The sequence below is a fragment of the Patagioenas fasciata genome, chromosome 7 (assembly GCF_037038585.1).
Source record: "Patagioenas fasciata isolate bPatFas1 chromosome 7, bPatFas1.hap1, whole genome shotgun sequence".
Lineage (NCBI taxonomy): Eukaryota > Metazoa > Chordata > Aves > Columbiformes > Columbidae > Patagioenas > Patagioenas fasciata.
Window position 1 is genome coordinate 21,555,966 of NC_092526.1, and position 27,943 is coordinate 21,583,908.

Below are 27,943 nucleotides of genomic sequence, written 5' to 3' on the forward strand. Positions count from 1 at the left end.
TGCATATTGTTAGTAATACGTTTATTCAACTGCACATTTATTTTACTAATGTTAAAATTAGAGTTCTAGAAGTGTTCCTTGTGTAAACTTTATTTTTAAGGGAGTTAGTTTAATGCATATAATGGTTGGGATGCCTTGAAGTAATTTGGTTCCGAAAGTTCTAAAAATAAGAACATAAAAGCATTTCTCAATATTATTCAAAAATAAGAACAAAAGTTCTGCATTAACCTCTGTTTTGATTATAATGGCCTAGCCATAACAATATACCTTTTAGACTGTCAGAATATCAGATTAGGTGTGACTGCATTTTAGTGCAGAATGTTGCAGAGTATCTCATCTGCAACAGAAGGGACTGGCAGTGTTTACATAGATTACTCCACAGCATACAAAGATAATAACAATCTTTAGAATTATTACATCGAAGGGAAGATGTAGCAAAACCACGGCCTCCACCAAGATGTCCACAGGAAAACACCACGCAGCCCCCACACGTGTTGTGAAAAGGTAAATAAGATTGCTCTTTGCAGAAGACAAGTGCAACAGCTCCAGGTTTATGGATACCTACAGCTGTCAAATATTTTGCATTCTGCAAGTGAGAGATATTACATAGTCATGAAATAATCATTGATCCTCTGACTGGTGTTTTATGTCTCCCATGGGATGTGTTTGTGACTCTTCAATGCTTGTTTTCAAAGCCTGGTGTTCCAGACACAGTGTGCTGCCTCTGAGCTGCTCCTGTGATATTTTCCTAAAAAAAAAAGTGTGCAGAAGTCAAGACTTCTTAAGGGTGACCCACATGGTGACCCAAATGTAGGAGATAGTGTTTTCTTGTCTAATTCTGGCTTCTCCAAAAATGTACTTTGTAGTAATTAACGAGTCACGTACATGTAAGTAAATACAAGAACATAAATTTATTTTAAAAAACATAATATACACTAGGTATAATACTTTCAGCGAATTGAACAATAAGTATCAAGGTGGGGATAGAAACAAGAAGTAATAATATTTAACAAAAAACAGATTTAAAAAAATGTGATAGTTTCAGAGAGTGCCGAGCCAGCCAGTGTTGAGCGCTGCGCCATCCCCTCGGCAGAACGGGAGCTGGCCGGGGCGGGGGCGCTGGGGCAGGTCCGGGAATGCCCCCCGTGCTCTGGGGCTGCTGCGGGTGCAGCCGTTTCCATTTCTGCTGGCACAGGGTGCCGTCGGGCTCGGTGGCTTTCACCTGTCACTGACTCAGTGCTTCAGTTCAGGTCTAGCTACGACTATAGACTGTAGCTCAGGCCAAAGAGGCAATTCTTACAGTTCTGTGACAGCGTGTGGTTTATTCTGGTAGATACCAGTCCTAGAAAATTTGCTCAAAGCTTGCCTGCTGTTATTCCTTAGGAGGAGGATTGCTAAGAACATTGAGGTTTCTGCAGAGGAAGGAAGTAGGGCCTGGAGATCTAATGGCATTGGTGAATTCTATTTCTGTGGAAACTGACAGGAAAAAACATTATAATGCTACCTGCTCTAGAATGGGGCAGATGAAGCATAGCAGCATTCCTTGTCATGTGTAACAGAAGCTCCGTAGGAAGATAGTACAGAAGAAAGTACGCTTTTAATTACATAGTTACAAATTATCATTTAGGTGCTTAAATTGTGCTTATTGTATATATTCAGTAGCATATAAAGTTTTAAAATGTGTCTGGTTTGATTTGTAAAGATTTGTTACGTACAAAAGCAATTGTTATTTTACAAATTTAATTGTGTACTCAAATCCTGGCTAAGGAAAGAGAAGGAATGAGTTTCTCCCTTACCTGCTTTTCATTTTCATATACAAAGCTTGTTTAAACCCTTTGGGAAGAAAGAATGAATTTAACCCAATTTCTATGAGGTGCTTATGTAAATAAAATTGTTTTGCTTGACTTCAAAGCCTGAAAGGACTTTTTAAAACACTCATTTTTGCATACATTGTTTTAGATATAGTTATGTTTGTGCTTAAGGAACGGTGTAACTGATGAGAGAAACTTCTTTGATCTACCAAGATTTTAAAAGATTAGATAATTTGAGATGGGAAATACAACCTAAAGTAAAAAGAGAGAAAAAAGGACCGCTAGTGTATCTTCATTTCAGCCTTTTTTCCTGTTCCAATTTTAGGAAGTCTTATTTTGCCTGCGTTGCTAGCTACCCCAAAAAAGATTTCAAAACCTTTCTCCTGCAGCTTATGAGTAGGAGGTAATAATCCTTTAAATATTGTGAAAAATTGTAAACAAATAAAGGTAAGTTCTAAAATGGCAGGCAGTCTTTCGTCCTCCTTCTGTATTCACGTGAGGTCCAGTAATAGGTACTTGCCAAAGAGTGGTTTGCAGCAAGCCTTGTATGGCCAGACCTGTATCTGGAAGCAGAGATACAGACTCAAGTATGCTCAGTGTCTTTCTTTGGGAACTTAACTTTTCTGGTATTTGTATGAATGTAACTTGCCCCAGATGGTTTAATCATTGCCAGAAGAGATGGTAGGATATGCATTTGCTTACATCTGCAGCACCCAGTTAGTCATAGCTATCAGTAATCAGTAGCTTAACTTGATGTAATGTTTGGACAAAACAGAATTTTGTAATATCACCAGGTCCCTAGGAGGAAGTCACTGCCGATCAGGATTAAGATGAACATATGGAGCAGTGGAAAATTACTTGCCCTGTACTTGTTCCAATCACTACAGCTGCCAAGTCATTTTTGAAAGCAAATAAACATATTTATGTTGTTCTGTGTGTTTTGGGGATTTGTACTTTTTGTGTAGCACTTGCTTTTCATTTGAGAAGCATCATTTCCATAACTAGAGACTCTGTAATCAGTTTATTTGCTAAAAATATCAAGTGTTTAAAAGTGGCTTTCTTTGTGTTACAGAACACTTCACCTGCATTATAAAAGTGCTGTTCACTTTACTGTATACTCAAGCCTTGGCAGCATTTTCTGTTAAATGCAGTGCTGAAGAAAGGATGGCATGGAAAGAGTCAGGAGCTCTCAAAAAGGTTGGTTAATTTATTAAAACATTTATGAAATTTTGCTTATGTATTTCTGATAGGAGTGTAACAGGTACTTGTGCTTTGCATATAATAATTTGCTTTTGCCTTGTGAAAACCCAGTGTTTTGTTTCTGCATATGCAATTTTTGCAGGTTTTGGTATGTGATGAGACTCGAGATTTACAATGAAGATCTAGTTCCAGAATTGAATTTCATATTTGAGACTGTATCTCTAAAGTTCCTGTCTTGAGTTTGTTGCAATGGTATTGGGTAAATACAGCTTTTGTTCCTGTGTAATTGGAGCCTCTCTAGGTAAACCCTGGGTTGATCTAATGTACTGCTTCATGGGAAAAGCCGGCAAACTTGTTGGTGGTGAAAAAAACCTCTGCTGTAGTCTTATTTTTCATGCTATTTGTGGCTTACCATATAAATTTCTCTCAATATGTGGTCTAGAGGGCCCATGTGATAAAGAGGCAAAGAAGGAAATTTGTAGACTAGACAGGTAGATATTTCACTATCATTTCCTTGCCTTTTGATAATATTTACAAGTGAAGTGAAGGCGCATCTTGCTATTTCAGTTCAGCTGATTGAATGCCCATTCCCACCAAAAGATACAGTTCCCTGCACTGGCACCAACATTCGTTTAATCCCTCAGTTGGTTTTCTGCTTCATGGATTGGTTCCCCAGAAGGTCAGAAGAGAGCCAGTGCCAGACCAAGGGGAAGGATGGAAGTGTGGGGCCAGGAGAGGAAATGGGAGGAGAAAAACACCTTTATACAGCAGCTGCGCTTTAGATTGTGTTGGCAGTTAAACAAAACGCACACTGAGAAGCATGGCCTGCTTTTCACATGTAAGTTGGATTTGTCATACTGATCAGTCACAGCTCCAAGGCAGTGGAGACAAACTATCTGCTGGCTAAGCTGCTACTGTGTGGGATGTTTTTCTTCTGGACTTGAGCATTTGAGATCACTGGGCAGTACTGGATTTTGTTAGCTCCTTCTCTACCCCCTTCTTTTCTTAGAATTTCGAGAACATTTGCTTGAGATTGTTGCTGGTGAGAGTTTTTTCCATTTTTCTGTTCACTTGGGTGATTCCCAAGTGATAGATAATTTTGCAGTTTGAAGTTTGTGGTAGAATGCATATGAATAAAGTGTTACCAGCTTATATGCTTTTGTAGTCCATATGATAAACAAGGACTGCATTTTTCTTGGTAGCAGAGGTTGGAATTCAGCTGAGCATGTATTTACAATGCTTCATTTTCTGTCTACAGTGAGAGGTTTTATTGTATGAAAATAGACAGGGCATGCAGTAGGTGGGCTTGCTACCTGTTAATACTAAGATGTTTTTTATACAAGCATGTGAAATTATTTGCTTCACACAAAGCACTATGTACATGAGGCTTGCAAATTATGGTAATGGCTTAGGTGATGGATTTATGAAGTAGCCATCTCTCTTGATGTTAAAGACATTCCGTTTTAGTGGAATTTTCACTAATGTGCTGGTCTTAGCTGGATGATAAGGCTGAGTGGGAAACAGCAGCACATTAAACAGTATGTTACTGTGAATGGATGTTGTGATTTAGTGTAACTCAAATAACACAACAGATCAACTTCTGTCAGTTTGAGGATTTTTACTTTTTTTTCTGTGAGAAGCCCATTCAAGGCTGAGTTTCCCAACTGGGAGAGCAAAAGAGGTAGATAAGAACACTGCTCCCTGCTGATAAGTGCTATACTTACAGCATCTCACCCTCTTGAAAACATCTTCCTCCTTCTTCTTGTCCATCTCATGTAGATCATGTGTACAAAGGTCCAAGTTCTAACAGCACCTTGGCAGTACGTGCTTAGGGTGATCTCTGTGTGGCACTCAGGCATTCAGGGACTCCTGTACACTTCATTCTTAGCTAGCATTCCACTCCAAGTGCAGAGGCTTTGCAAAAGTCTAACATGCAAGTTTGTGCTTCCCCAGATGTCTTTCCAGTTTCCTGCTCCTCCTCCTGCATGGCATTGCTGCCTGGACCCCATGTGTGTGCAAGAGACTTCTGAACACTGAGGACTGGCCAGTGGCAGTCACACAGTTCCCTGCTCCTTTCTCCCAGCCCTTCTCTTCTTGAGTCTAGCCATAGTCCTCAGATTAATTCTTGCTCTTTGCACATCATGAGGAAAGCTGGGTTTTAGTTTAGGAATCCAAGTTCTTCCTTTGAAATTTCTTGAGGCCCAAATGGTTTAAAATTATGGTTCAAGCTGGCTTTTTCTTCTGTGCTATAATATTGATGTTTTGATCCCAGGATGACTACTTAGATGACACCTTACTTACCTTTTGTCTGTGGATACTGCCAAGTGAAGTAACTTTTACAGTTTGGTGTTCCAGACATTAAACATAAACAGAAGTCTTTCCTTGGTCTCCATGTTGAATGATTAAACAATATTAAGAGTTTAATTTCTCAGCAAGGCTGGGAGGTGGTTATTCTACTTTTGATTCCCAACTTTACTCTAGTTCATAGTCATATGAAGCACACTGTAAATGCCTGTGGAATAAAGTGGGTGAAAGGTTTGTCCTAACTGCCAGTTTGAATGTGTGGCCTTCTGGTTCTTAGACTATTAGCACAAGCGACAAGTCTGCCTTCCCGATGCTGAAAGGTGAAGGCCCCATCTAAAATAACAACTGTAATCAATGTCTAAATGCACTAAAGAAACGAACCGATTAATTATATACGTTGTTATATACTGAAGCCTTTGTATGTTTAATCTCACCTCCTTGCTTTGGGTTTTTTTAAAGTATCCCAGTAGCATTCCACTCCCTCATTGTTTGTTGTGTTGATTATATACTAACAGAGATCAAAATTCACATCCAATCATGTTTTTCCTGGGTATAATTATGAATTAGAAGAAAAATCTTTATGGGAATACTGCTTTCTATTTCTGATGGCTTGCTATAATTGCCTTTAAATGTAAATACTATTGCACAAAGTTAAATGGCTATTTATTCTTTCCACTAAATACTTTTTCTTATCTGTAGTAGATATTGCTCATTCCAAACACAACTTTCCATTTTCTGATAGACTTGTTGCAATCAAAGATACATAGCAAGTGTTTTTGTAATTTGTTCTGGTTGGTACATTTTTTAAAATTACTGTATTTTTTTAATTAGTTGTATTGGAATTCAGATTCTGTCAAAACACAAAGAATCCAAAATGTGATCCTTCTCAGTTTTAAAGTAAACAGAAAAAATGTGAGAAATGGAACATTATAAAAGTTCTCTCATATAACACTCAGTTTAGAACATATGTAACTGAAGTAGCAATTCACATTTCACTCTGTGAGCTTTCTGTAGAATTGTTTTTTTAATACAATGTGTATCTTTGTAGGACAAAATGCATGTGTTGATGAAAAGGAAACTACATCATCACTGCTACTTTTACAGGAACGTTTTGTCCTTTTCATGACCAGTGCACTTTGGATTTCTTTCCTTCTTATTTGCAGAGTACATCCAGTGGGGAAAAATCTTGGGAAGTATTGCTGGGCCACGTGATTAGTGAGCTGTCTAAAGGGAAGATATATGAAGAACAAGAGACTGAAGAATTAACAGTGGTATTGGCAAATCTCTTGAGAACGTATCTAGCATGTCCCCTTTCTGTCTGTTATTTAAGTTTTTCAGCCTTGTTGTTGCAATAATTTTTCTCTGATCTTGCTAAAGACTGCAATACAACTCTTTATTTTCTAGATCAAAGGACATCCCTTTGAGACAGTTTGCCTGTGCAAATCTTTCTTTTACTAACATCATATGTGGCCAGTGCTTTGTTGAAAAAGTTATTGACAAATACTACTACTAATTGTGGGTTTTAATCATATGTATGAAAGACCTTTCAGAAACTTGGCAAACTGAATAATTAAGTAGAAAAACATTTGTCAAGGGAGAAAGAAAACCCAGAGTTCTTTCAGATTATTAGTGAAATGCTGGCCTACAGAATGTATGTTTGATGCAGTGGTTTATATAGTATGCTTAAAAACTGTTTGGTTCATATTGGAGTTTCTAACATAGGAGACAGTTTTTCTGGGGCGGAATTCAGTAATTGCTTCTTTCCCCCGCAGGTAAATCCTGATTCTGTAGAGTGCGATCTGCAGCAGTTCTGCCTGCCGTTCCTCAGGATCACAAGCCTTCTTCAACACCATCTTTTTGGAGGGGATTTACCTAGTTGCCAGGTACAGATTAGAGAGGAGCATACTCAAGTGTTTCCATTTAAAAGCTAGGAATGAAAAATTAGCCTTTTCAGGTGTCTTTTTCATGGCATATATTTCCCATCCTAAGATTTTTTTTTTATTATATTTCACAACATTGCTCTGCAGCAGTATTTCTCTTCCATAAATTTGTTTTCAAGGCAGCTCAGCTTCCCTGAAAAATGGTACTATATGCTTAAAATCCAGCAAATACATGCTTATTTTATTAGATCACAGATGCCTCTCTTACAAAATACCAACATATTTTTTAAACTTGTCCAGCATTTGCAGAGATGTCATAATTGCCACACAGACTGGCATTCAGTCTTGATTTTTTTTAATGCCTGTTAACACGAGGACTTGGAGGCGTTGCATTAGTGGACAATTATGTTTCAGTTTCCTGACTGATCTGAGTTTGTTGCAGGTCAGCTCCCTCATTTCCTTGCCTCCAAACCGTTTCATCTCTAAAACAGCTACAAACCAATATGGGTGCTGAACAGGAAGAAAATTATTGGGAAGTTTGGGGTTTTCTTTCTTTTGTTTGTGTTTGTGTTAGATTTGTGGGTTTGTCTGGTGTTTGGGTTGGGTTGGTTGGTTGGTTGGTTTGTTTGTTTGTTTTTAATTCTGACCATTTTTCTTGTAATTTGAGCATCCAGTTTGAGGTAATCTGGGAAAAATGAAAGCTTCTCTATGTCTCTGAACATTACTATTAGCATTATTATACTAGAATGTCTTTACTGTTTTCATTGGAATAGATGCATTTTTAATAAACTATTTAAAAATTCAGAGTGTAGGTATTAATCTAAACTTCTCTGGTTTCATATGTAAAAGGAAGATGAAGAATTCACAGTTCTTGCAAGCTGCCTGGGTCTTTTACCATCTTTTCAGTCGGCTCATCAGTTCACCAGTGCCTCTTGTCTCGATTGGCCAGTGCCAGCATTTGACATGATATCACAGTGGTGCTCAGAATTGGTTTCATTTTCAGATACGCATCCAGATCAAGTAAAGGTATGTAGCAAAATTACTTCATTCAAAATAGTACTGATGTGGAGACAGCTCTTCTTTGTCTGATTCACTATGCGCACACACTGTTGTTTTGGATAAGGATCTGAGAAACTGACTTGTAAATGAGAGAGAAATTGTAATTGTAAATATTAGTTAGTGGATATGGGTTGGATGGGTTAAAAACAAAAATAAGAAAACCTGTTTTGTTTTTTTGTTTTATATATGATTACTGGAGACAGAAAATAGAACCGTTATCCATAGATGATATTAAGTGTACCCATGTCTTCTGTACCCGAAGCATATCAAGGACGTGTAGTAGAAATTTTGGCTTTTAAGAAAATACTAGCAGTTTTGCTTGGTTATTAGACATTACTGATATTTTTGAGCACCTTTAGTTGCAATACTGAAAAAGATCAAAAGGATAAAAAATGTTTAATAGTTAACTGATAAAAGACAGTACATCTTCTCAGAAGGTTAAAGATAGAATACCAAGGCTTGAATCAGTGCAATTGGAATATCAGTTGTGAAATGTTTCAACATCATTGCATTGTTTTTATGAAGAAGCTGCATCTCAACAATTCAGGTCGCCCTCTCCTAAGTTGATGGTGTCAAAGAGGCAAACCAGATGTGTTCTGTGGTCTGCAACGCGATCTGCACGTGTCTTAGCCTAATTCATGCCTACAAACATGCAATTGTGGATGAAAATTTGAATACTCCACAGCTGCTACCAACTTGATAGGCATGTGAGAGAGACTGCAGTGAAACGGATAACGTTCTTTTCATGATTGAAAAGGAACTGGGTACAAATGCATATTTTCCTTTTTTTTTCATTTCATACCTTGCAAGAAAGATCCCATCTGACTCGTATGCTCCTCAATTGTAAACACAGTAAAAATGAGTAGGTTGAAGGAAAACACATTACTGTCTTTAAAAAAAAAGGACTGTTTTTAAGAGAAAAGAGACGACTTAGGCTTGGAAACCAGTGTTTAGGTAGTGGTCTGCCTTGCCAAAATTTGTGAGTACTGGCAAGTTCTTAATGGCCTTAAAATTTGTGTGTGCAAGAGAGTTTTGAAAATCAGGCAGATCTCTTTAAATATCTTGTACAGAGCCCAACTTCACTTCTGTTTTTGAAAGTTTTAGTGTAAGTTTTAGCTAGGAGACAGCTTTTAGTTAGTGCCAGGGTTAGGCAATACTGTGTTGATGTTACCAAGCTACCTTAGTGTAGGGAGTGGGAGTTTTCCCTGTAGATTACTCTTAATCCTCTTGTTTTAGCTATGAAGATTTTTTGCGCTTAAAAAGTGTAAGATATAGAAAGCGTCCTTGGGAAAAGGCTAGTGCCCATTTCATACCTGTTACAAAAGATGAAACGTGACCACAGTTGGGAAGGGCATTCAGGCAGAGGCAGGTGACTATTGCAAGGTGACTTTGGACTTCTAAATTTGTGAAATGCAGATGAAATGAGAGATTGTTGAACTGCATGCTTCCTTTCTTTGGTATTGTGTTCTCTTAGAAAAGATAAATGCATGTGTAGAACTGATACATTGTTTTTCTCTTATTTGTAGATGTTGCTTATGCAAGAGCCTAAGTGGGACTTGCCGCGCCTCCTTCAGTTGCCTGAGAATTATAATACCATTTTTCAGTATTATCACAGAAAGACTTGTACTGTTTGTACCAAGGTTCCTAAAGATCCTGCTGTTTGTCTAGTTTGTGGTACTTTCGTATGCTTGAAAGGACTATGCTGCAAACAACAGAGTTACTGTGAATGTGTGCTGGTAAGAGAGAGTTAATTCAGATTCTCTAATTGAGTCTCACACTCATGGATAATTTTTAACTCCATTGCTCAGTTTCAATGGTTTTCTTTCCAAAACGTTTTTGTATAATGTTTAGTGCTTATTTCTGATAGATGGATCTGGACTGGATTCTAGAGAACAGTTTTATTCACAATTTTAAGCCCATGGCCTATTTCACCTGTCTGAAAAATGTGTACAAAGCCACTGTAGCCAATTGAAATTAATCTACATTCTGATTTTTCGTCTGTTATTCTATTTTTCCTCTGTTTTGTTTCCTTGATTTCTGCATACATAAGAATATCAATGTATAGGCTTGTTTTTTTCTCCTTTTGTAATTCTGATACACCTGACCATCTACTAGTGGTCTGCAGACTGTAGCTAGATAAGCATCATTTTAAGGCCTTTGACTTCAATTCAGAAGCAAAATTTTCAGGTCTGCAAATATGTAGTTACTTTCAGGAGCCTGAGTTGGACAGCATCTACTATTATTTTCCTGCCTGTGATAAAGGCTGGAATGACAGGGGCTTTACAAAACTAGGAGTGGAATTTGTTGGGGAGATATTTACAAATGGAGCATAAAATCAAACCCAAAGAAATTTCAGAGGGATCGATGGATCTTTTTGAAATTGGTTGACTCACCTTTCTCTCTCATACTGCTAATAGGGTAGGAGAAGGAGGGGTAGGCAAAACTTAAATAGAATTAAGTTAGATTTAAGGTGTCAAGCTTCATGAAAACAGGAAGTTATATTTTTTTAAAAAATCTATATAATTAACTATATTGAACTATAGTTGATTGGATTATAGCCTGTAATTGTAATAAAACTATATAGGAAGAGCAAGTTTTTTAATTGCTAAGATTAATTGATGAATACAGATCATGCCATTCACAGAGATGAATGACAAGCAAGAATTATTAAAAAATATTTTTTACTAAATTTGTATAGCCATAGATTAGATCCGTGAGAATGGACAGAGCAAGCAAATGTTTAACAATAAAGACTACTGTAAAAGAGATAGTGTTAAGTTTTGCTGAACATTTTCTCTTATTCTTTCCATCTGTGAAAAATATTTTGTCATGCTATACACTTTGCTATGCAACAACAAATTTAAAAGATTGTAGAGAATATTTTTGCTCGTTTTTGTTAGGTAATTGTGTTTTTTACATGATAACAAATATCCTCACTTTTTGAGCAGGGAGCCACTTTTGTATGCAAGTGTTATTATGGCAGCATAACGTGGACTTGAGTAATAGTTTGCTTGGAGAACTTTGACAAACTGTTTCTTAGTAAATAACAGGTCGTCTGGTATTTCAGACAAAACTAATTACTATTTTAAAAATACTTTTGTTATGAAGTTGACAGACGCTGACAGAATCTTTACCTTCTTTCCTTTCTACATCCGTAATATTACAGCATTCTCAAAACTGTGGAGCTGGAACAGGAATATTTCTTTTGATTAATGCATCTGTAATCATTATCATACGAGGCCATCGTTTCTGCCTTTGGGGTTCTGTTTATCTAGACGCACATGGTGAAGAAGACAGAGATCTTAGGTAATGTTTTCATCACAAGTGTGTTTCATTATTACTCCTGTATGTAGTTCAACTTAATGTTATGCAATAATCTACCTTCACTGAGTGGAAAGTCCACGTTTACTGCAAACTGCACTGACTTTTTTTTCATGTCTACTTTAGAGGTGATGTTGTCATGATCACTGAGCTGTACACAGCAGGCACCCAACAGACACATTCCTATGTTGCCATTTGCAATGACAGTCAGTTCTAAGTGTTGCATTGGGAAACACTTCTCTCCCAAAGTTGTTCTTTGGCCTTTAATCAAGTGATGCAATTGGATTCCAGTGCAGGGAAGGAGCGTAGCTTACAAGCTACACGTGCCTGAGCGAACAAGAGGTGTTTTCTGGATTCTGCTATCCAAGGGGAGGAAGGGAAGTTCCAACAGTTATTAAAAACAAAACCAAAAGCCCCTCACCAATAAAAATGCATGCTTCCCCTGGGCAAAAAAAGTATTGTATGTTCATTATATAATAATTAATCATTAGTTTTTCTCTTCTTTTTTTTTTTTTTTTGTTTCTACAGGCGTGGTAAACCTCTCTACATTTGCAAGGAAAGATACAAAGTACTTGAGCAGCAGTGGGTATCTCATACTTTTGATCATATCAATAAAAGATGGGGGCCCCATTATAACGGCTTGTAAATCATCATCATTATCTACACACCATATCATTGGTGTTACGGTGAATGAACGCATCTTGACTGACAATAGCTTTAACTGAATGGGAGTTTAGCTCTTAGGCTTGGGGTGGGCATAAAAGGGAAATGGAACTTTGACAACATGTGAAATTTTTGCAAGATTAGCTGCTGTTGCTACTGAATAATGATACAATAATTTGAAATTAAATCCTCAAAATCATGTGAGCAATCTGATTGCACTCAGTAGTCAATTTTTCTTTTGTTTTGTAAAGCTCATTATTGTTAAGAAGCACAATTTTACTTACAGTTGTTTAGAGGCTCCAGGGATAGCTGTCAGGTTTTTTTTTCTCTGCATGGAGTTGGGTTTTTAGCAGTTTTTGCTGAAACAGTGTATATGTCTACTACATCTACTAAATATGTTGCATAAAATTTCTTTGCCTTTTTTGTGTTGGTTTGAGGTTTTTGCTTGATATGCGTTTGTAATTAGACAGGATTTGTAAAATGGCTGTGAGACTGCACGGTAACAATTGGTCTGAAATTTGAATTTTGGTGAGTATTTCACTTATCATGAGAGGTCTATTGAAATATTTCAGGCATTACTGAAAACTTTTGCATTCTCAGGAATTTCTTATTTCTTTTCTCCATAAATAAGTGAAATAGCTGTAAATTAGATATCTTATAACTCCTAATGTATTCCAGAACACACATTGTTTTCTTTCTTTTCTTTTCCCCAGAAAGGAGATTTTTTTTCCACATCAATTGAATAAACTGTTAGTGATAACACATACAGAAATTGCTGTATATAGAGAATTTGTATGGTGCCCAGCAAAGCAGATCCCAGTTAGAAGCGTAACAACCATAAGCCTGCCTGTTGTTTCAAACCAGATATTTCAGAATGATTGGGTTGGAAGTGTGCAGGCTATTCTACAAATGAAACATAATTTTGTATCTTTCCTGTCATTTCAGGAGGTTCCTCCATATTGTATTTGTTTAGAGTAATCACTGTTCTTTCTGCTTGGTTTCCTAAAAAGGAAAAAAAAAAATCCGAGATAGCCTGGATGATCAGCCAATGCATGTGCAGCTTCATTGGATGAATGCCAAAACAGTTTGAGCATAGAGGGGTAAAAAATTGATGAGAACAGGCATGACTGGGCTAAACCCCACAATGTAAGTAGATAGGAAAGATTATAGGTAAAATACTGGTATGTAATATATTGCTACTAATGTTTTTTCACAAGTGTTGGATATTTGTTGGCTCTTTCATACAGTACTACCAAGCAGTTCCTGGTAGTTTTGACTTTCATAGCTTGTGTGTAAAATAAAATTTATATGTGTAAAATAAAAACATCTTATGATAAAACCACGTATACAATGAAAGCAGTTCCCCAGTGGAAGTCATTATCTAGTGAAAAGTGTATAGGGGAAATAAAATGACTGTATAGCAATCAAGGAGAACAGACAGAAGGAAAAGTAAGTGAATACAATGAGCTTTTCTGGATACCTGCAATCAAAAAAACCCACAATAAAAGATGCTGGTTTTTATACAAACATATAAATATATATATATTTCAAAAGTGTTACAGTACTTCCTGTAAGATTAGAATTACTCTGTTTCACCAACTGAATGGCTGTGTTTTTTCCAAAATACTACTTTTTTGATACTGTATTATAAGTTCTGCCTGTAATATTTTTGCATTGCTCATTATGAATATCAGGCCATTTTGTAAATGTGGATAAAGAGCAAAAGGATTCTTTACATCTCCAGCATAACATTATTACAGGGCTCATGAACTTGACTAATCCATAGTTTGAAGCTCCAATGCTATATTTACAAGAGATAACGTATCCAGAATTTGAGTACTGTGTTTTATTTAAAATGGAATGTTCTCTGGTTGTGCATATGGATGTGAAGTAAAACTATTAGCCTTAACTTCAACATTTGGGTATTTGAGAGTGGTTATTTTAGTACTGGTGAACTAGTCACCAGTCAATTTAAAAACAACAACAAAAAAATCACTTGGTTGAAAAATTGTACTTGAATATCCTTGCATGCTGCTAAACAAGAATTTTGATTTCCCCCGTAACTTTTTTAATCCTACTTTATTAAGCTAACCTTGAAAAATAACAGGTCCCAACTAGAGTGATGTGTGCGTGTATTACTCAAACGTTCTGGTGTGAAATCCTGTATGAATGATCATTTAAGTACAGTACATTACTGTAGAATCTAAATCTTTATAACACATCAGAAGAGTATAAAACTAGGAATACAGTAATCAACATTGTAAGATATGTTAATAAAAGTCTACTGTCAATCTGTGTGTTTGTGATTTTTTTCTCTCTACCCCACTCATCTAAAATGCAGTTATTATTGAATTCTACCCAATAGCCAGGCAGTTATTTAAATGGCAAAAATTTATGCATGCGAAGCTCTTTTCAGAGAGAGTAAATGTGAGATGTTTTTTTCATTTTGTTACTTAAACACAGTCATATGTTTTGTATTACTAATTTGGATTATTTTATTTTACTCATAACTATACCACTTAAAGTTGGGCTTAATTTTATGCCAGCTATTACCATGTTCCTGCTGCAAAATGCTGAGATTAAAATGCTAAGTTGAGAAACTGTACTTCTGGGAAAACTGTGCTTCATCTCTCCTGTCAAATCTGTTTCTGGAATAACTTCAGTTTGATGAATATAGAGAGATATATATATATTTATGTATTAAATTTTTCTTTTGACCTTTGAGAAATTTGGTGAAACACTCTTGTTTGACCTTGATCTTTGGATAATAGCATCTTTTTTTTAGTGGTGGCCTGCAGCTTTCAATTAATATTTTCATCACCTCTGCAATAGGAATCTTGTGCGACTCACAGCATTTCACAAGCAAACGACATCTTTTCCTTTAAAAAGTGGGGTTCTGCTACAGTATCCAACAAATTATTTTCTTTACTTTAGAGTCAGGTGAGATAAGTTTGTGCTGTCTGTATAGCCGCCAGAGGAGACAGTGAGTTTTGTGCTGATCTTGATGTGGTTTAGATCTAGTTTTAATGTAACCCTGATTCTGCAGTCCTGCTTTTCACTTCCGTTTCTCAGAGGTGGAGGTAATGATGAACGGAGCCTGTCTGAGCATTAGCCCAGATAAGAACGAAATTAGGCTGTTTGCAAAGTAAGAAAACCACAGGCATGATCTGACCCAGTGTATGGAAGTTCACAGCTCTCCATTATGAACTGTGGGGTCTGAGGGAGTGCATGTAATCTGAGGAGGGGGCTCTGCATGACAAGTGAGATCCGTGCTGCTGGGCTGAAGGCCATGCTATAGGAATGTCTCTTTTTGGTAGGGCTCGGGGCCTCCAGCACCTACTCTCATGTTCCCTCAAATGAGCAGTTGTTTGCCTGCAAGTGCTTTTACACTGAGAAGAGCCCCAGCGGCTGCAGGTTCAGCTTCCTGGCTTTACTTGCCTCTTTGGCCACTCTAATGTCCTGCCACTGCAGTTGTAATTTTGCTAGGCTGTACTAGCTATTAATTCCTGGAAATGGATGTCCCTAAGTAGGAAAAGCATATTCTCAGTGGCATCAAATGCTTCATGAATTCTTAGCTGTATAAATGGCTAGGGTGTTTTAATAAACTAAAAAATCCTTTTTAATGGGTTTTTAGGTTCTTTTATTCACTGTATCATTTGTACTTTCTTACCACTAGTGCTATTGAGATTTAATGCTACATGCTCCAAATACTGTGTTTCTTTCAAATACTACTGACAAAACAAGATTGAATCTTGTTAAATAAATGACAGTTTCAAAAAGCTAATCTTAATACCCTAAAACATGATTTTTGCAACGTACGCTTTTGCATGGTACAGGAAAATGTGGAAAAAAACTCCACTCTTGAAAAGCATTTTAAATTTAGCTCTCAAGTCCCAGTTAAAATGTCTCAAAATGAAAAGCCTGTTATTTGAAAAGCCATTTCCTGTAATTCTGTCACTTGATGTAGAGCAGGCTGGTCTCTTAATTTGTGATAATGGGAGCTGGTTCCATGGAAACCCCTCACATCATAGAATGATTTACTACCCAGTAAACAACTTACTATTCCTTTAGTCTGTATCCTTTGTATGTACCACACGGATGGTAAACCTTTCCATTTCCCCTGATTATGGCAACAAATGTCTTAAGGACTTGTGCTAATTCGTTCCTGTTTTTTTTTCTTCTCTCATCTGCTGTCATGGAGTGGGAATTTTCTGGGAGAAAATTGTTTTCCTGTAAAATCAAAACTCCCTCAGTTGATTTCTCATGCTGCCAGTAATGTCTGTGCTATTTTAGCTCTTGGAATTACATATACATCATCTACCCTCTGGTATGTTTCCCATTTAAGGACTACTTTCAATTCATAACTCCCAAACTTTTTAATAATTTTGATTTAAAACAATTATGCTGGGCTTATTCCTCATGGTTGAATTTTAAAGTTTTTTTTAATGTTTCAACAACAACAAAAGATAACCTTTCAGAGATTAAAACTGGGAAAACAAAAGAAATGTATTGCTTCTGTGATTTTAAAAACAGTTTTTCTAAGTGTTGAGCATATCTACTGTCTCTGTGCTTTGGCCTTTAAATATGGTGACCAAATGTGTATGGGTCACAAAGTAGGCTGGAACTGCGGGCTGAAGCAGTTACCAAATCAGAACAACATGTTCTCGGGGATTACATGTAAGTACTGGCAAATACCCAAAGCAGATAATGAGCCTTTGTTTTGCAGATGTCAAGGAATATCCTTTGCACTTGGCTCTTGAAGCTACTTTATACAGTTTACTTTGAGAAGAGTTTTCCTTCTGTTTCTTTGAAAAGCTGGGGCTCTCTCCACGTAATGCAGCCACTTTTTTCATGCCTTTGTTGTCTCCACATTGCATACACAACTACCTTGTTTGTGTAGGATTCCACAACAAAAGAAACCTAAAACAGCTCTAAAGCCCCCTGCAACTGTATAACAATACTTTGTGAATAAGATTGCATTCTCTCAGAGTGCTTTATGCACAAGTAGCCAGGGGTAGGTACAGCTTGAAAACTAGGTTGTAGAGGCTGTGGCTGCTTTGTAGCTCTATGGTGCTAGTCATTTTAGTTTTGTTATACATCAGCTTTGAAAACCTAAAACTCATTTTGCATTTTTTCCAAGGTATTTCCAGGTGCCCAAAAAGATGCTGCCTGTGTTGTAGGACAACTTCCATTACCCTCAAGAGTTTAGTACAGAGCTGCTGTTTTAACCTCAGAGGGCTCTGTAACAAGGTACTTAGAACTGCTGGTGTAAAGTTAAGCATCGTATAAACTATGGACATGCAGGTTTTATTAAACTAAGATTTTCGGGGCAGCTGATGGGACTGTTAATTATTGTTTCATTTAGGTTCTCTAGCTGTCCTTTTTAACTGTTGGTTTTGTCTCCCACGTAACTTGTAAGCTCTTTTACGACAAGGAACACCTCCTGTTTGGTTCAGTAAGTAAATGAAGTGCTGCTCCGTAATGGTAGACCAACTGGTGTTTCAGCAATCCAGGTAGCAAGATCTGCCATCAACTATGAAATACAAATGCACACAGGATTTAAGTGAGATACGGCTCTTTCATCCCTTACTTAACTTTTTGCATATTTTCATGCTTTGCTGCCTCCTCAAATGGCTCTACTTCCTGCACAAATATTTTGGCAGTAATAAAAATCACCACTAAATTAGAATTGGTTTGTTTCCCATAGTCAACAGTGACCCTGGACATGATACCTTTTCAATATCTCTCTTTTTTTTTTTTTCCCTACCAGAAGCTGCTATGTCAAGAAACAAATATAATCTGAGATTCAAAGATGCTTATTGCCTTTTGTAAGTCTAGTGCTGTATTTGTACAATTAATACTTACCAGCATGTGACTGATGTCATTCAAATAACCTCTAGACACCTGGCTATTCAGAAATGGCTCATACTTTCACTTTATTCCTACTTGGATTGTTATTTTTTAGTCATATAACTCATAATCGCAAGTTTTCATATGGAAAACTTTCCTTCTACAAGGAGAAGAGTATTAAAAAAAAAATAGATGGGTGCTATTTTAGTGACACCTATTTCAAAGACTGGGATTCTTTGTGTTTAAGTTGTGGGCAGAATTAGGGCATCTTACTATATTATTAAATATAATTTTACAATTTTTATCTACCTAAAGAAACACCTAAAAAAATCCCAAACAATCTCAAACTAAGGTACTACAGTAACGCTGCTCTTCTGTGTGAGTGCATTTCCAAGGATGATGCAATACAGTTTTTAACTGAATGCTGCACAGCTGCATTGGATCTGATCCTCAGAAACACAGGTCAAAAGACATGTTACACTGGTGAATACCAACAAGGTGGTTTCCCTAGCAACAATAAACACAAGAAAGCTCAGCCCATTCAAGTGATTTAGTTTGTGTGTGGCAGCAAAGATTGATTTTGAACACTACGGGAGCCCATTAGTTGTAAGAAGAAAAGCAGCAAATAAAAAACTGTAGATCTCTCTTACTCAGCATTGCTATTTATTAGAATTGTATACCATGTAATTATTGGGAATTTGCATAGGATATTCTTAAAGTGAAATACCATTTTATTTTTTCTTTCTGCGGCTTTTAATTTTCTCTACTAGTGGGGAAAAAAAGAATGCTTTATGTGGAAAGAGGAAAGAAGGAAAAAATCCGAGAAATGGACATGAATCTTTGGATAGATTCACCTTCCAAACTTAGTAATTAAGTCCTGCATATGTACTCAGGCCTAGTGTGACATAGGCCACTCAGTGCTTCAGATGTTCATCCACTAAGGGTAAATTCAGATATTTAAGCATAATGATTATGCCAAGTGTGCCCAGCAGCAATTCCTAATGAAGCCATGAGAGGTTGTAACCGTGCTCTCAGTCCTATTACTACTGCCTCTGTGAAGAAAGCTGTACAAAACAAGACTAAGGGTTACTCTTGGGAGCATCACGTTCCAACTCTGCAAAAGTAATAAAAGGAAAGTTTATAGTATTTGGGTAACCTGACATGTTTCGGAAGAGCTACACACTAGGAACCACAAACTGTGGTACACATTGTTGCCAGAATCTCTGTGACTCCTCCTCTTGGTGATTGCTATCTAGAAGACATAGTGTGTAGGTTCTTCTATGTGTATTGTTTGTTGTTGGCTTTCAAGTCCTCTGAGTCACCTTTCCTCTGGAGTTTACTGCTGGGAATGAATCCAGTATAATTCTAACTCATTATAGTTCAGTGATGCTATTTACATTTCAGTGCTGTCTATACATCAGCTTTCCATCTCCCCCCTTCTGTTTCCAGGCTCCCTGAGGTCTGCACTTTGTGCTTACGATTTTTAAGGTCTGGGCTATGGCACCTGAGTCTTGGCTAGAACTGTTACACTGTTGAACTGCTTCTCCTGCTTTTTCCCCATGCAAGCATAATTACTCTTTAATGCTGTGCTGCTACCTACGTGGTTTTGCTGCACTTCTATAGTCCTTATCTGACTGCTCTGCTGCTGCTGGCTTCTATTGGTAGTTTAAATCATTTTTGAATATATTTGTAAAGCTCCAATATTCTTCTCACTACTTCCATTGATTTCAGAGGCAGTGAAATCCACTCTTACATTAACATTGCTGTTATTTTATTTCCTTCATTGCTGAATAATTTTTAATGGAGGTTTTCTCTCCTTTTCAGTCCCCTTTGCTGTTTTGTTATTTTTTTTCTTCAAATCTGTGCTGTAAAAACTCCTCAGTTGCTTTGTCCTTGCTGTCCTCTGTGTTCAGGTAATGTCGTAGATTTGGATCCAGGATTTTTTTTCTACCAGTGCAAATGAGAACGAAACTGGAAGCCTCAGCTAGAGCAACCATCTTTGTATGCGAGTATGGACAGAGTCATTACAGCTAGGAGCTGTCAGCAACCATCTTTGTATGCGAGTATGGACAGAGTCATTACAGCTAGGAGCTGTCGTTTCAGACGCCTGTCTAAATGAAAGCCTAACTGCCTTAAGAGCTTGACTACCAGAGCCCTCAGACAGAGCTTTCTGTATCTGTACCTGCACATGTCCTGCTTTTGCTCTCAGGCAGCGGATGGGATGGTGGGCACTCTAGGATGGCAAGGGCTTTGGGACGAAATTATGATACAGAGATGAGAACTCTTATCTGAAGCATTTTGCTTGCTCCAGGACACAGCAGACAGAGAGAGTCTGGGATTTGGCTCAGCCGGCTGAGAACCAGCAGCTTTTTTTCTTTCAGGAGCCCTGACCTACACTCCTGCAGCCTGAGCCCTGATTTGGGACTAAGAGATGGCATCTGGGACTCTCCCAGGGAGCTATGAGAAATCACAGTACACTGTGGTCTTTGTACTCCTTATCCTTCCCTTTACCTTATTCTTTTGCTCTCAGAAATGCAGCAACCGTACTCTTAGGTAGAGATGTAGAGGAGGAAAGTAGCAGGCAGGGTGGGGGATGTTTCCATGTGAGCAAAATACAATACGATTTGGAAGAGGCAAGTCTTGGATGGAAGTCTTAATGTGAGTTCTCCCTGTTAATACAGCAGAAGACTGCTGAACTCTTGAGGTAAGGAAAGAGACATGTGAAGAACTGGTTGAACCACAGAGGGGTTTTAACGTTTGTTTTCTTCAAGATGGTGGCAACCCTTGAACAAGGTGCATTTGCATTTATTTAAAAGCTAAGAAGGGAAAAAACAAAGCAGCACCCAAGACAATAGAACACAATACGTGTGAACTCGGGTACTTACAGTTCAGCATGCTGTATCCACATTTGCATAGTGGGAATTTAAAACTGCCTCAAGATTTTCAGAGAAGTACTATGCATTTCCACCGTGTCCTTAAACTCTTCAGCAACTGGTGGTTTTTTTGACCCTTCCCCGCAAAGCCGTTAAATGTTTCTACGTTGACTTCTGAATCACCAGTGTTTATGATGTGTGTAGGTTAATGCAATCATGCATTCTGTTCAGAATCACGAGTCCATCTCTGGGCAAAGAAAAATGCACACAGAGATGAAGAGGTATTTAAAAAGCATGAAGTCCTCCTGACTTTTAAGGAGATTTACTGTAGTGAATAATGTTTCTGTATAGCCATTTGAAAAAGGAGATTTTAAACTTATAAATGAGGGTAAAACAGTGCATCTCAACTTTTTATTACAGAAAGAGTAGGTTCCATTATAATGATGTGGTTTATGATTAAAATACTTCCATTTACAATTTGTTGGCTACATGTTTCACTACATCAGTACTGTATGTTGATTTAAAATGTAACTGATTCACAAAAACTACTTCGTGTGCAGCAACTAAATGCCTCCATAGAATACACTTTGGAAAATCTCATCAGTTATATATTGTAGACTATTTATGGTCTAAGAGATACTTTATTCCCGTGCAATTCTTGAGGCTGTAGCATTTTATAGCATTTCATTTACTAATAGCTGTTCACCTTTTGGCATCTAGCCATGGCCATACAAATGACAGATTTTATTTTCAAATACAGCCTAAAGAAAGGCTAGGAATGGCTTGATCTCTCACTGAGCTTGCATTAGTGGAGCCATTGTATAATTGGTCAATCATCACTGCACATGACAACAATTAAGAGTTGTTATTTTCTACTGGAAATTTGCAAGCAACAACAAAAAATAACTGCATGTAAATATGGCTTGTTTCAGTTTGGCTTCAGGATAAGCAAGGTTCATGTAAATCATAGTTTAAGATGGACAACACTTCCTATTACTGCAAACAATGACCTTAACAGTCTGACAGCTAACAAAGGCAAACCTTTGAAGTGCAGGAACATGACCAAAAATAAACCTATTCCTTTAACCATTACAAAAATTGAAGGATTATGTGATCTGAAATTTATTCCTGCTGAAATGGGCAAGTTATAATTAAGATAAAGGGGCTTGAGGGTTGTTTCTTTTCTTGTAATTTTAAATTCTTAGTGGCCTTTTCAAAATCCCTGTTAAGGTATTTCCGTAATTCCTAGATGACTCTCTTGGCAAGTTGTGAATTCCAGTTGTACTTACAAAGCCACTGCAATAAAAATTGAACCACAAAAGACTATTGTCTGGAAATCCACCATCATGTAGCCATCAGCACGCCATCATGTAGCTCCAATACAGTGTAGTTACCCCTCGTGACCATACCCTGACTGGAAACGAATGTTGAATGGGCTGGCAGTTTTTGGAAAGGTGATTCTAGCTGGTTGCAAGGACCTTGCGAAAAGGGAGGGAAAAAACATCAGCATCAGAACAAAGCAAGAAGGTACAGGGGAATATAAACTTGAGAGAATGAAATAAAGAAGATTAAGATGCAAATGAGCTTTTGTGACAGAGCTCATGAAGGTCTAGATTGTATGAGCCAAAAATTCTTTAGTGATAATGGAGGAAATTTCTATGGTTCAAAACCCAACCCAACCCAACATATAAATCTGGGAATAACCAGGGCTTCTAGATTCATATCGAAGAATTCTTGAGGATACTGAGGGGAAAACATGCAGAATAGTGCATGTAGATGTTATTTTTTTGCTTGAATCTAAGTGCTTCTTACACAACTTGATGAAGAACAATGACAATTTTAGAAAATTATGCACAACTGATAGGCATGTTTTAAAGTGTAACTTCTGTAAACTGAAGGTATGTAGGACTTAACATTTAGATCCCCCTTGGACAAGCCCATTGATTGTCCAACAGGGTCAGCTTATCCAGGTATATGTCTATGTTACTCTTTGCTGTCTATATTACAATTTGTTATTATAGCGTTTAGATAATCCTGTATACCACAGGATTTTACAACTGCAGACAAGGAAAGAAAATAATGGGTTGTGATGAAGACTTTGTATACTCCAGTGTACAAAAATGCAACAAAACCATAATAGTATGAAATGGAGCACTGCTCAGCAAAACTTCTGGAGATTCTCATATCACCACAGGTTTTTCTAATGTCATAGGCTAAATTCAGAGCAAATGCTTAGGATTTATGTTTCCTACTGACCACCTTAATCAAGGTTTACCTTCTGTTCCTTTCCGTTTTGATAAAGGAGTATCTTGACATAATTTATTGGAATGTGGATGCTAGAAAAAGATGTGTGTCTATAGGATTACAAAGCAGAGTTCACTCATCAAGAAAAAGGTAAAAAAAAAAATACTGTACTTTGGTCAGATTGACAATTCTCTGATAGAAACTATTGCCTTGTTAAAAACAAAACGTGCACAGCAATGGATAAAGGTGGCTGGAAGAATTTTGTGGAGAAATGCCCATGTTCCTTAGTCTTTAAAGTTTGCAGTTTCTAAGTGAGACCTATTTAATACTAGTTACGCATATATACTAATTAGTTTTATTTCTTGCTCCTAACTATTTCTTTAAAAGCTCACTAAACCGTCCCTTTACCTCACTGCGTTTACCCGGCCTGTCCTGAGAGGGCCCGGCAGCGCTGAGGTAACGGCGCGCGCCGCCACAGCCGCGCGGCCCCGGCTCAGCGCGGGACGCGGCCCGGGCGGCGCAGGGCGACGCGGCTGCGGGCCCTCGGCAGTGCCTCCCGGCGCAGCGCCTCCCCTGCCCCGCCGGCGGAGGCTCCGCGGCCGCCAGGTGTCCAGCCATGCGGGGTCGCCCCGCCGCTGTGTGGGAGCGGGAACGGACGGCGACCTGTGCCCTGCTGACAGGCCGCGGGACCCCTGCGCTGAGGGGGCCGGGGCTTCCGGGGCCTGCGGGTGCAGCGCCGCACAGGTGCGCCTGCTGGGGCTGAGCCGGGGCCCTGCCTCTGCAGGGGCACACCAGCTGTGCCCATTTTCCCCGAACCTATTGGTAAGCAATACTCAGAAAAAAAATCTTTGTGGTTAAATGAGCAGAAGTGACAGAAGATACTATAAGGCAAGAAGCAAGTAGGTGTGACACAGGATTGAGATACATCAGGACAAAGCCATGGGTAACTGGAGCAAGATATCCGTAAGTTCCCTAAATACCAAAATAGACCTGTCTCTAGCATGTAATACTTTTTAAGTCACCTACTAGTAGTTAGTGAACCATAATATACATTGCAAATGTGATAATATTTGATAAATTCCTTTCAGTAAATGTACGTGCTCTTTTCTCCCTCCCCAGTACATACAGATATGCAATTGTTAACAAAGGAAAGGAAAAGGTACTATTATCCATAGACAATACGGCACCCAAATTGAGAAGAGGTGGCTAACTTAAAACGTCTTTCTGCGGCGATTAGAAATGACGCACACTGGGACACAGACATCTTTCTAGTTGTTTCTCTGAAGCAGTGCATTCAGTTCTGTGTAAATACAAAATGCAGGGGGTTTCTTGTTTGTTTGCTTTTTTAAAATTTTTTATTTAAAAGATAGGGTTTTTTTCATTTCATTCTCCCCTTCAAAATCTGTAGTCTGGAATTCTAATTTCATCACACTGTGAAAACCACGGATCAGTGTTTGGTTTTGAGGTGTTCTGAAATTATTAAGTGGGAAATTATGTTTTTGTACAGACATTTCTGTTAGTACGAAGATGTATAATAATACTGTTTCAGTGTCAGCAAATCAGATGTTACTGACGTTTTTCTGGCAAAAACAGTGAATTGGTTATATCTTAATCTACTGTGGAGTCTTGCAGAATGTATCCTGAAAATACGCTGAATCCCTGTTTTGGATCCATTTTGTACTCCCAGATTTAAGTCCAGCTTGGTTCTTAATGTGCAATTTCAAACTGTATAGCATTTATTTTTCTAACATATATCCTTTAATCCTCTATTGTTTATCCAAGCTGGTGTAAATTACTGATATGGTAGCAAATAAAGTAAGAGAGTCTACCCGAGTTTCTTTCAAAAAATAAAAATGTGACTAGAACCAAGCCGAACTATTTTTCTTCTGGGCTAACATTTTCATATGGTAGTCTGCCTAGAAAACAAGGTGGGTATAGATTTCTAAAAGCCATTTTAGACCCTTCTAAAATGGAAGGTCAATTTAAGTGCAAATGGATTGGTTTGGAAACAAGCATGAACTTGTTTGCTCTCTTGTGCTGGTACTTGCTGCTCCATGGTGTTCCACCCTTAAGAACCCGTAGGACCATTATCTGCAGCAATAGATGGGTGTGCATTGGACAGTGAGAGCTGCTGTGTGTTTTCTTCCTCAGAATTATGTGCTGCCCTGTTGGTGTATGGGTGGAATAAGTGATTTATCTAATACCATCCAAAATCCTCAATTAGAAGAAATACTGTACTTGTATTATTGACTTTCTAACTACAGGGGAAAGAGATTTACTGAGCAGCACGGTAGCTGTTTGGTTGCTTTAAGAGCTGCCCGGACCAGTTTTGCAGTGTTTGTGCCAAATGCATTCAGAATAAAAAGTTCATTGGACAAAGACAATGATTCTTGCTGTGCTAATGCCTGACGAGGCTCAACAACAAGGGGCTCCTGAGTGCAGGCTTGTCTGAGGAAGAGAAACATTTTGTGTTGCAAAACCAGAAGTTATTGTCTTTACCAGCCTTCTGCCACTGCGGAAGTAGAGGAGAACGGAATGATGAAAAAGTGCTGATACACTGTGCAGTGCTGTGAGGATAATCAAACAACATTTGTGTTCAGGAAAGGGGTTTAAAGTACTAAAAATTATGGAAATAGTTTGCTTTTGTTCTGCTTTAAAAGTCGCTTGGTTCATAACCCTAGTTTTAAGCTGCCATTGGAACATAGCGAGATACATTTTGTGTCTGTAACTTCTCTTTTGTTTCAAACTTCCACTCCCTATGGATCAGCAAAGGAAAAGGAGAAGTGGGAAAAAATCTTTGTACAAAGCCTAAGCATAACTGGCCAGGTGAGCGCTTTTTACCACCCTATTCTATAGCTGAACTTCAGTAATGTAGAGCCAGAGAACAGAAATGCGTCTTTGGTTTGATTGTTTCAGGGAAGCTGGCAATGCTCTGCACCTGCAGGAACAATCAGTACTTCATTCAGTAGGAATTTTGTTGTTGTTGCTCTTTAATTCCTTTTCATGAAATTGAACTGAGCTGTACTGCAGCAGAATAAGCAAGCTGCAATGTATCCGGCAATCACCCAGGATACAAGTTCGGAGTGGGCATTTTTAGTAAAGACTCCTGCATTAAACTCTAAAATATGGAGTCACATTCCTCATAGTGCTAACAGGAGGAATCAAACATGTGGTCTTGTTTACTGTGATGGATTATCATTGTGCTCTTTGATAAAGCCATGGAGATCCTAAAATGGGGAGAGAAGATAGGAAGAAGGTAAGAGAGCTGCAGCAAGGACAGAAGAGTGCACGATGAGGGTGGTGGTCACCCAAGAAATTACAGTGCACAGCTGAGGAAAGCACCTATTTTGCTATTTGTGAAAAATGGGAGGGCTGCTTTGCAGGTAGAAATGGAGAAGGAGAAACAATCCAGTGCATTAAATTAGTCTCCTACTAGTTGTCTCCTAGCTTGTCCTGCTTTTTGTGCATCTTTCGCGTCTTTGCGCAGCTCTTGTTTTGGGAGTTGCTCGAGTAAATAGTGGGGAAAGGGTGTTTTGTCTGGAGTGATGAGATGTGACTGATTTGTGTGGTACTTCAAAGAAAGGGAACCCTACAATGAACCTGATGCAGCATTAACAAAGCAAGGCCTTGGGATTGATGCACCACATCAGAAACCTGGAAAATAGCTTGAGAAACTGCCGTTGTCTAATTGTGCAAAATGTCTGCAAGGAATTTTCCCCTCTCTGATGAGGAGAAGTTCTCTGAATAATGAATTGTGTAAGGCCATACATGCTTTCCCTATGTCAAAGCCAGAGAGCTGATAGCTGTGGCTAGGGTGTCACTACTCTGGAATAAAGGTCTGACAGTGTAAGGCTGAGCTTTCCTATCTGAATGCTTCACAACAGGCAAGAGACTCTGCTGAACATGGCTGAGAATTGGCCTGTGATAATGGCACATGAGGAGTGGCGAGGAAGTATGAGATTTTATGAGATTTTTCATTCTTTGCTGCTGCTTTGTAAGGAACAAGGCATGCCAGGAGCCTCTCGCTGGTCCTCTTTTTCTCCATCCCTCATCCAGTTGTGGCTTCTTCAGACACTGACAGTGCCCCACTGTCTGGAGGGGGAATACTGATATTCTATGTGGAAAAAGGAGATGTTTGCAGAACATTTGAAAATACTGGACTGAGTTAATTTTACAATGCTTTTTATAAAATAGATGAAAATTCAGGAAAATGAATGCGTCCCTTGACATAGTGCAATACAAATTAATAAAAGTAGCATTTAGTAGTAGAGCATGTATGAGATACAAATATGTCAGAATAAGGGAAGAACTAGCACATGTCCTTTTGCATCTTCCACTGTTCCTCTGCTCTTGTAGCTACTATTTTCTTGGTCAAAATACCAAGAGAAAGTGTAAAGCTGTGGAAAATGGATCTTCTTTTTGTGCTTATTCTGAGGGCATTATGGTTGATGACAATTAAAGTAACTGGAGTCTATTTTGTTTTCATTCTCTCTGTGCTGATGGTAGTATATTGACTGTGGAGAGAGGCGCGTTCGGTGGAGTGGTGAATGTGTTCAGCCCACCTGAGATAATGGCATAATTACTACTATCACTCTATTCATGTAGCTGTTTATTGAACATTCTGCATGGACACTACACTTTTTGGCTTTGCATGGACCTTTCTCACCTTTCACACAGTTTCTATCATTCACAAGAAAATTTCATCTCCTTCAGTCTTCAGGTCACATCACTACTGCAG

General features: G+C 38.2%; 2 protein-coding genes across 15 annotated transcripts in view; both read left to right on the top strand.

Annotated features, from left to right (window-relative positions):
• UBR3 (ubiquitin protein ligase E3 component n-recognin 3) overlaps positions 1-14,529 on the top strand; it is a 120,053-nt gene extending 105,524 nt beyond the window's left edge. For 4 of the 5 annotated variants that reach the window (XM_071811043.1, XM_065840960.2, XM_065840961.2 and 1 more), the window contains 7 exons: positions 2,884-3,008; positions 6,479-6,586; positions 7,088-7,198; positions 8,045-8,221; positions 9,781-9,990; positions 11,421-11,560; positions 12,104-14,529. In XM_071811043.1, coding sequence (XP_071667144.1) covers positions 2,884-3,008; positions 6,479-6,586; positions 7,088-7,198; positions 8,045-8,221; positions 9,781-9,990; positions 11,421-11,560; positions 12,104-12,221 — 989 coding nt within the window. In that variant the 3' untranslated portion in view covers positions 12,222-14,529. The remainder of the gene's footprint in view (positions 1-2,883; positions 3,009-6,478; positions 6,587-7,087; positions 7,199-8,044; positions 8,222-9,780; positions 9,991-11,420; positions 11,561-12,103) is intronic. The other variant, XM_071811041.1, reaches the window with a different exon arrangement.
• A 9,248-nt stretch (positions 14,530-23,777) lies between these two features.
• The window catches only part of MYO3B (myosin IIIB), a 237,898-nt gene continuing 233,732 nt past the window's right edge, over positions 23,778-27,943 (top strand). For 5 of the 10 annotated variants that reach the window (XM_071811050.1, XM_071811051.1, XM_065840996.2 and 2 more), the window contains exon 1: positions 23,780-24,168. The gene's annotated coding sequence lies outside the window, so the exon portion shown is untranslated. Of the gene's footprint in view, positions 24,169-27,943 lie in introns of all 10 variants that reach the window. The other 5 variants (XM_071811056.1, XM_071811057.1, XM_071811055.1 and 2 more) reach the window with 3 other exon arrangements.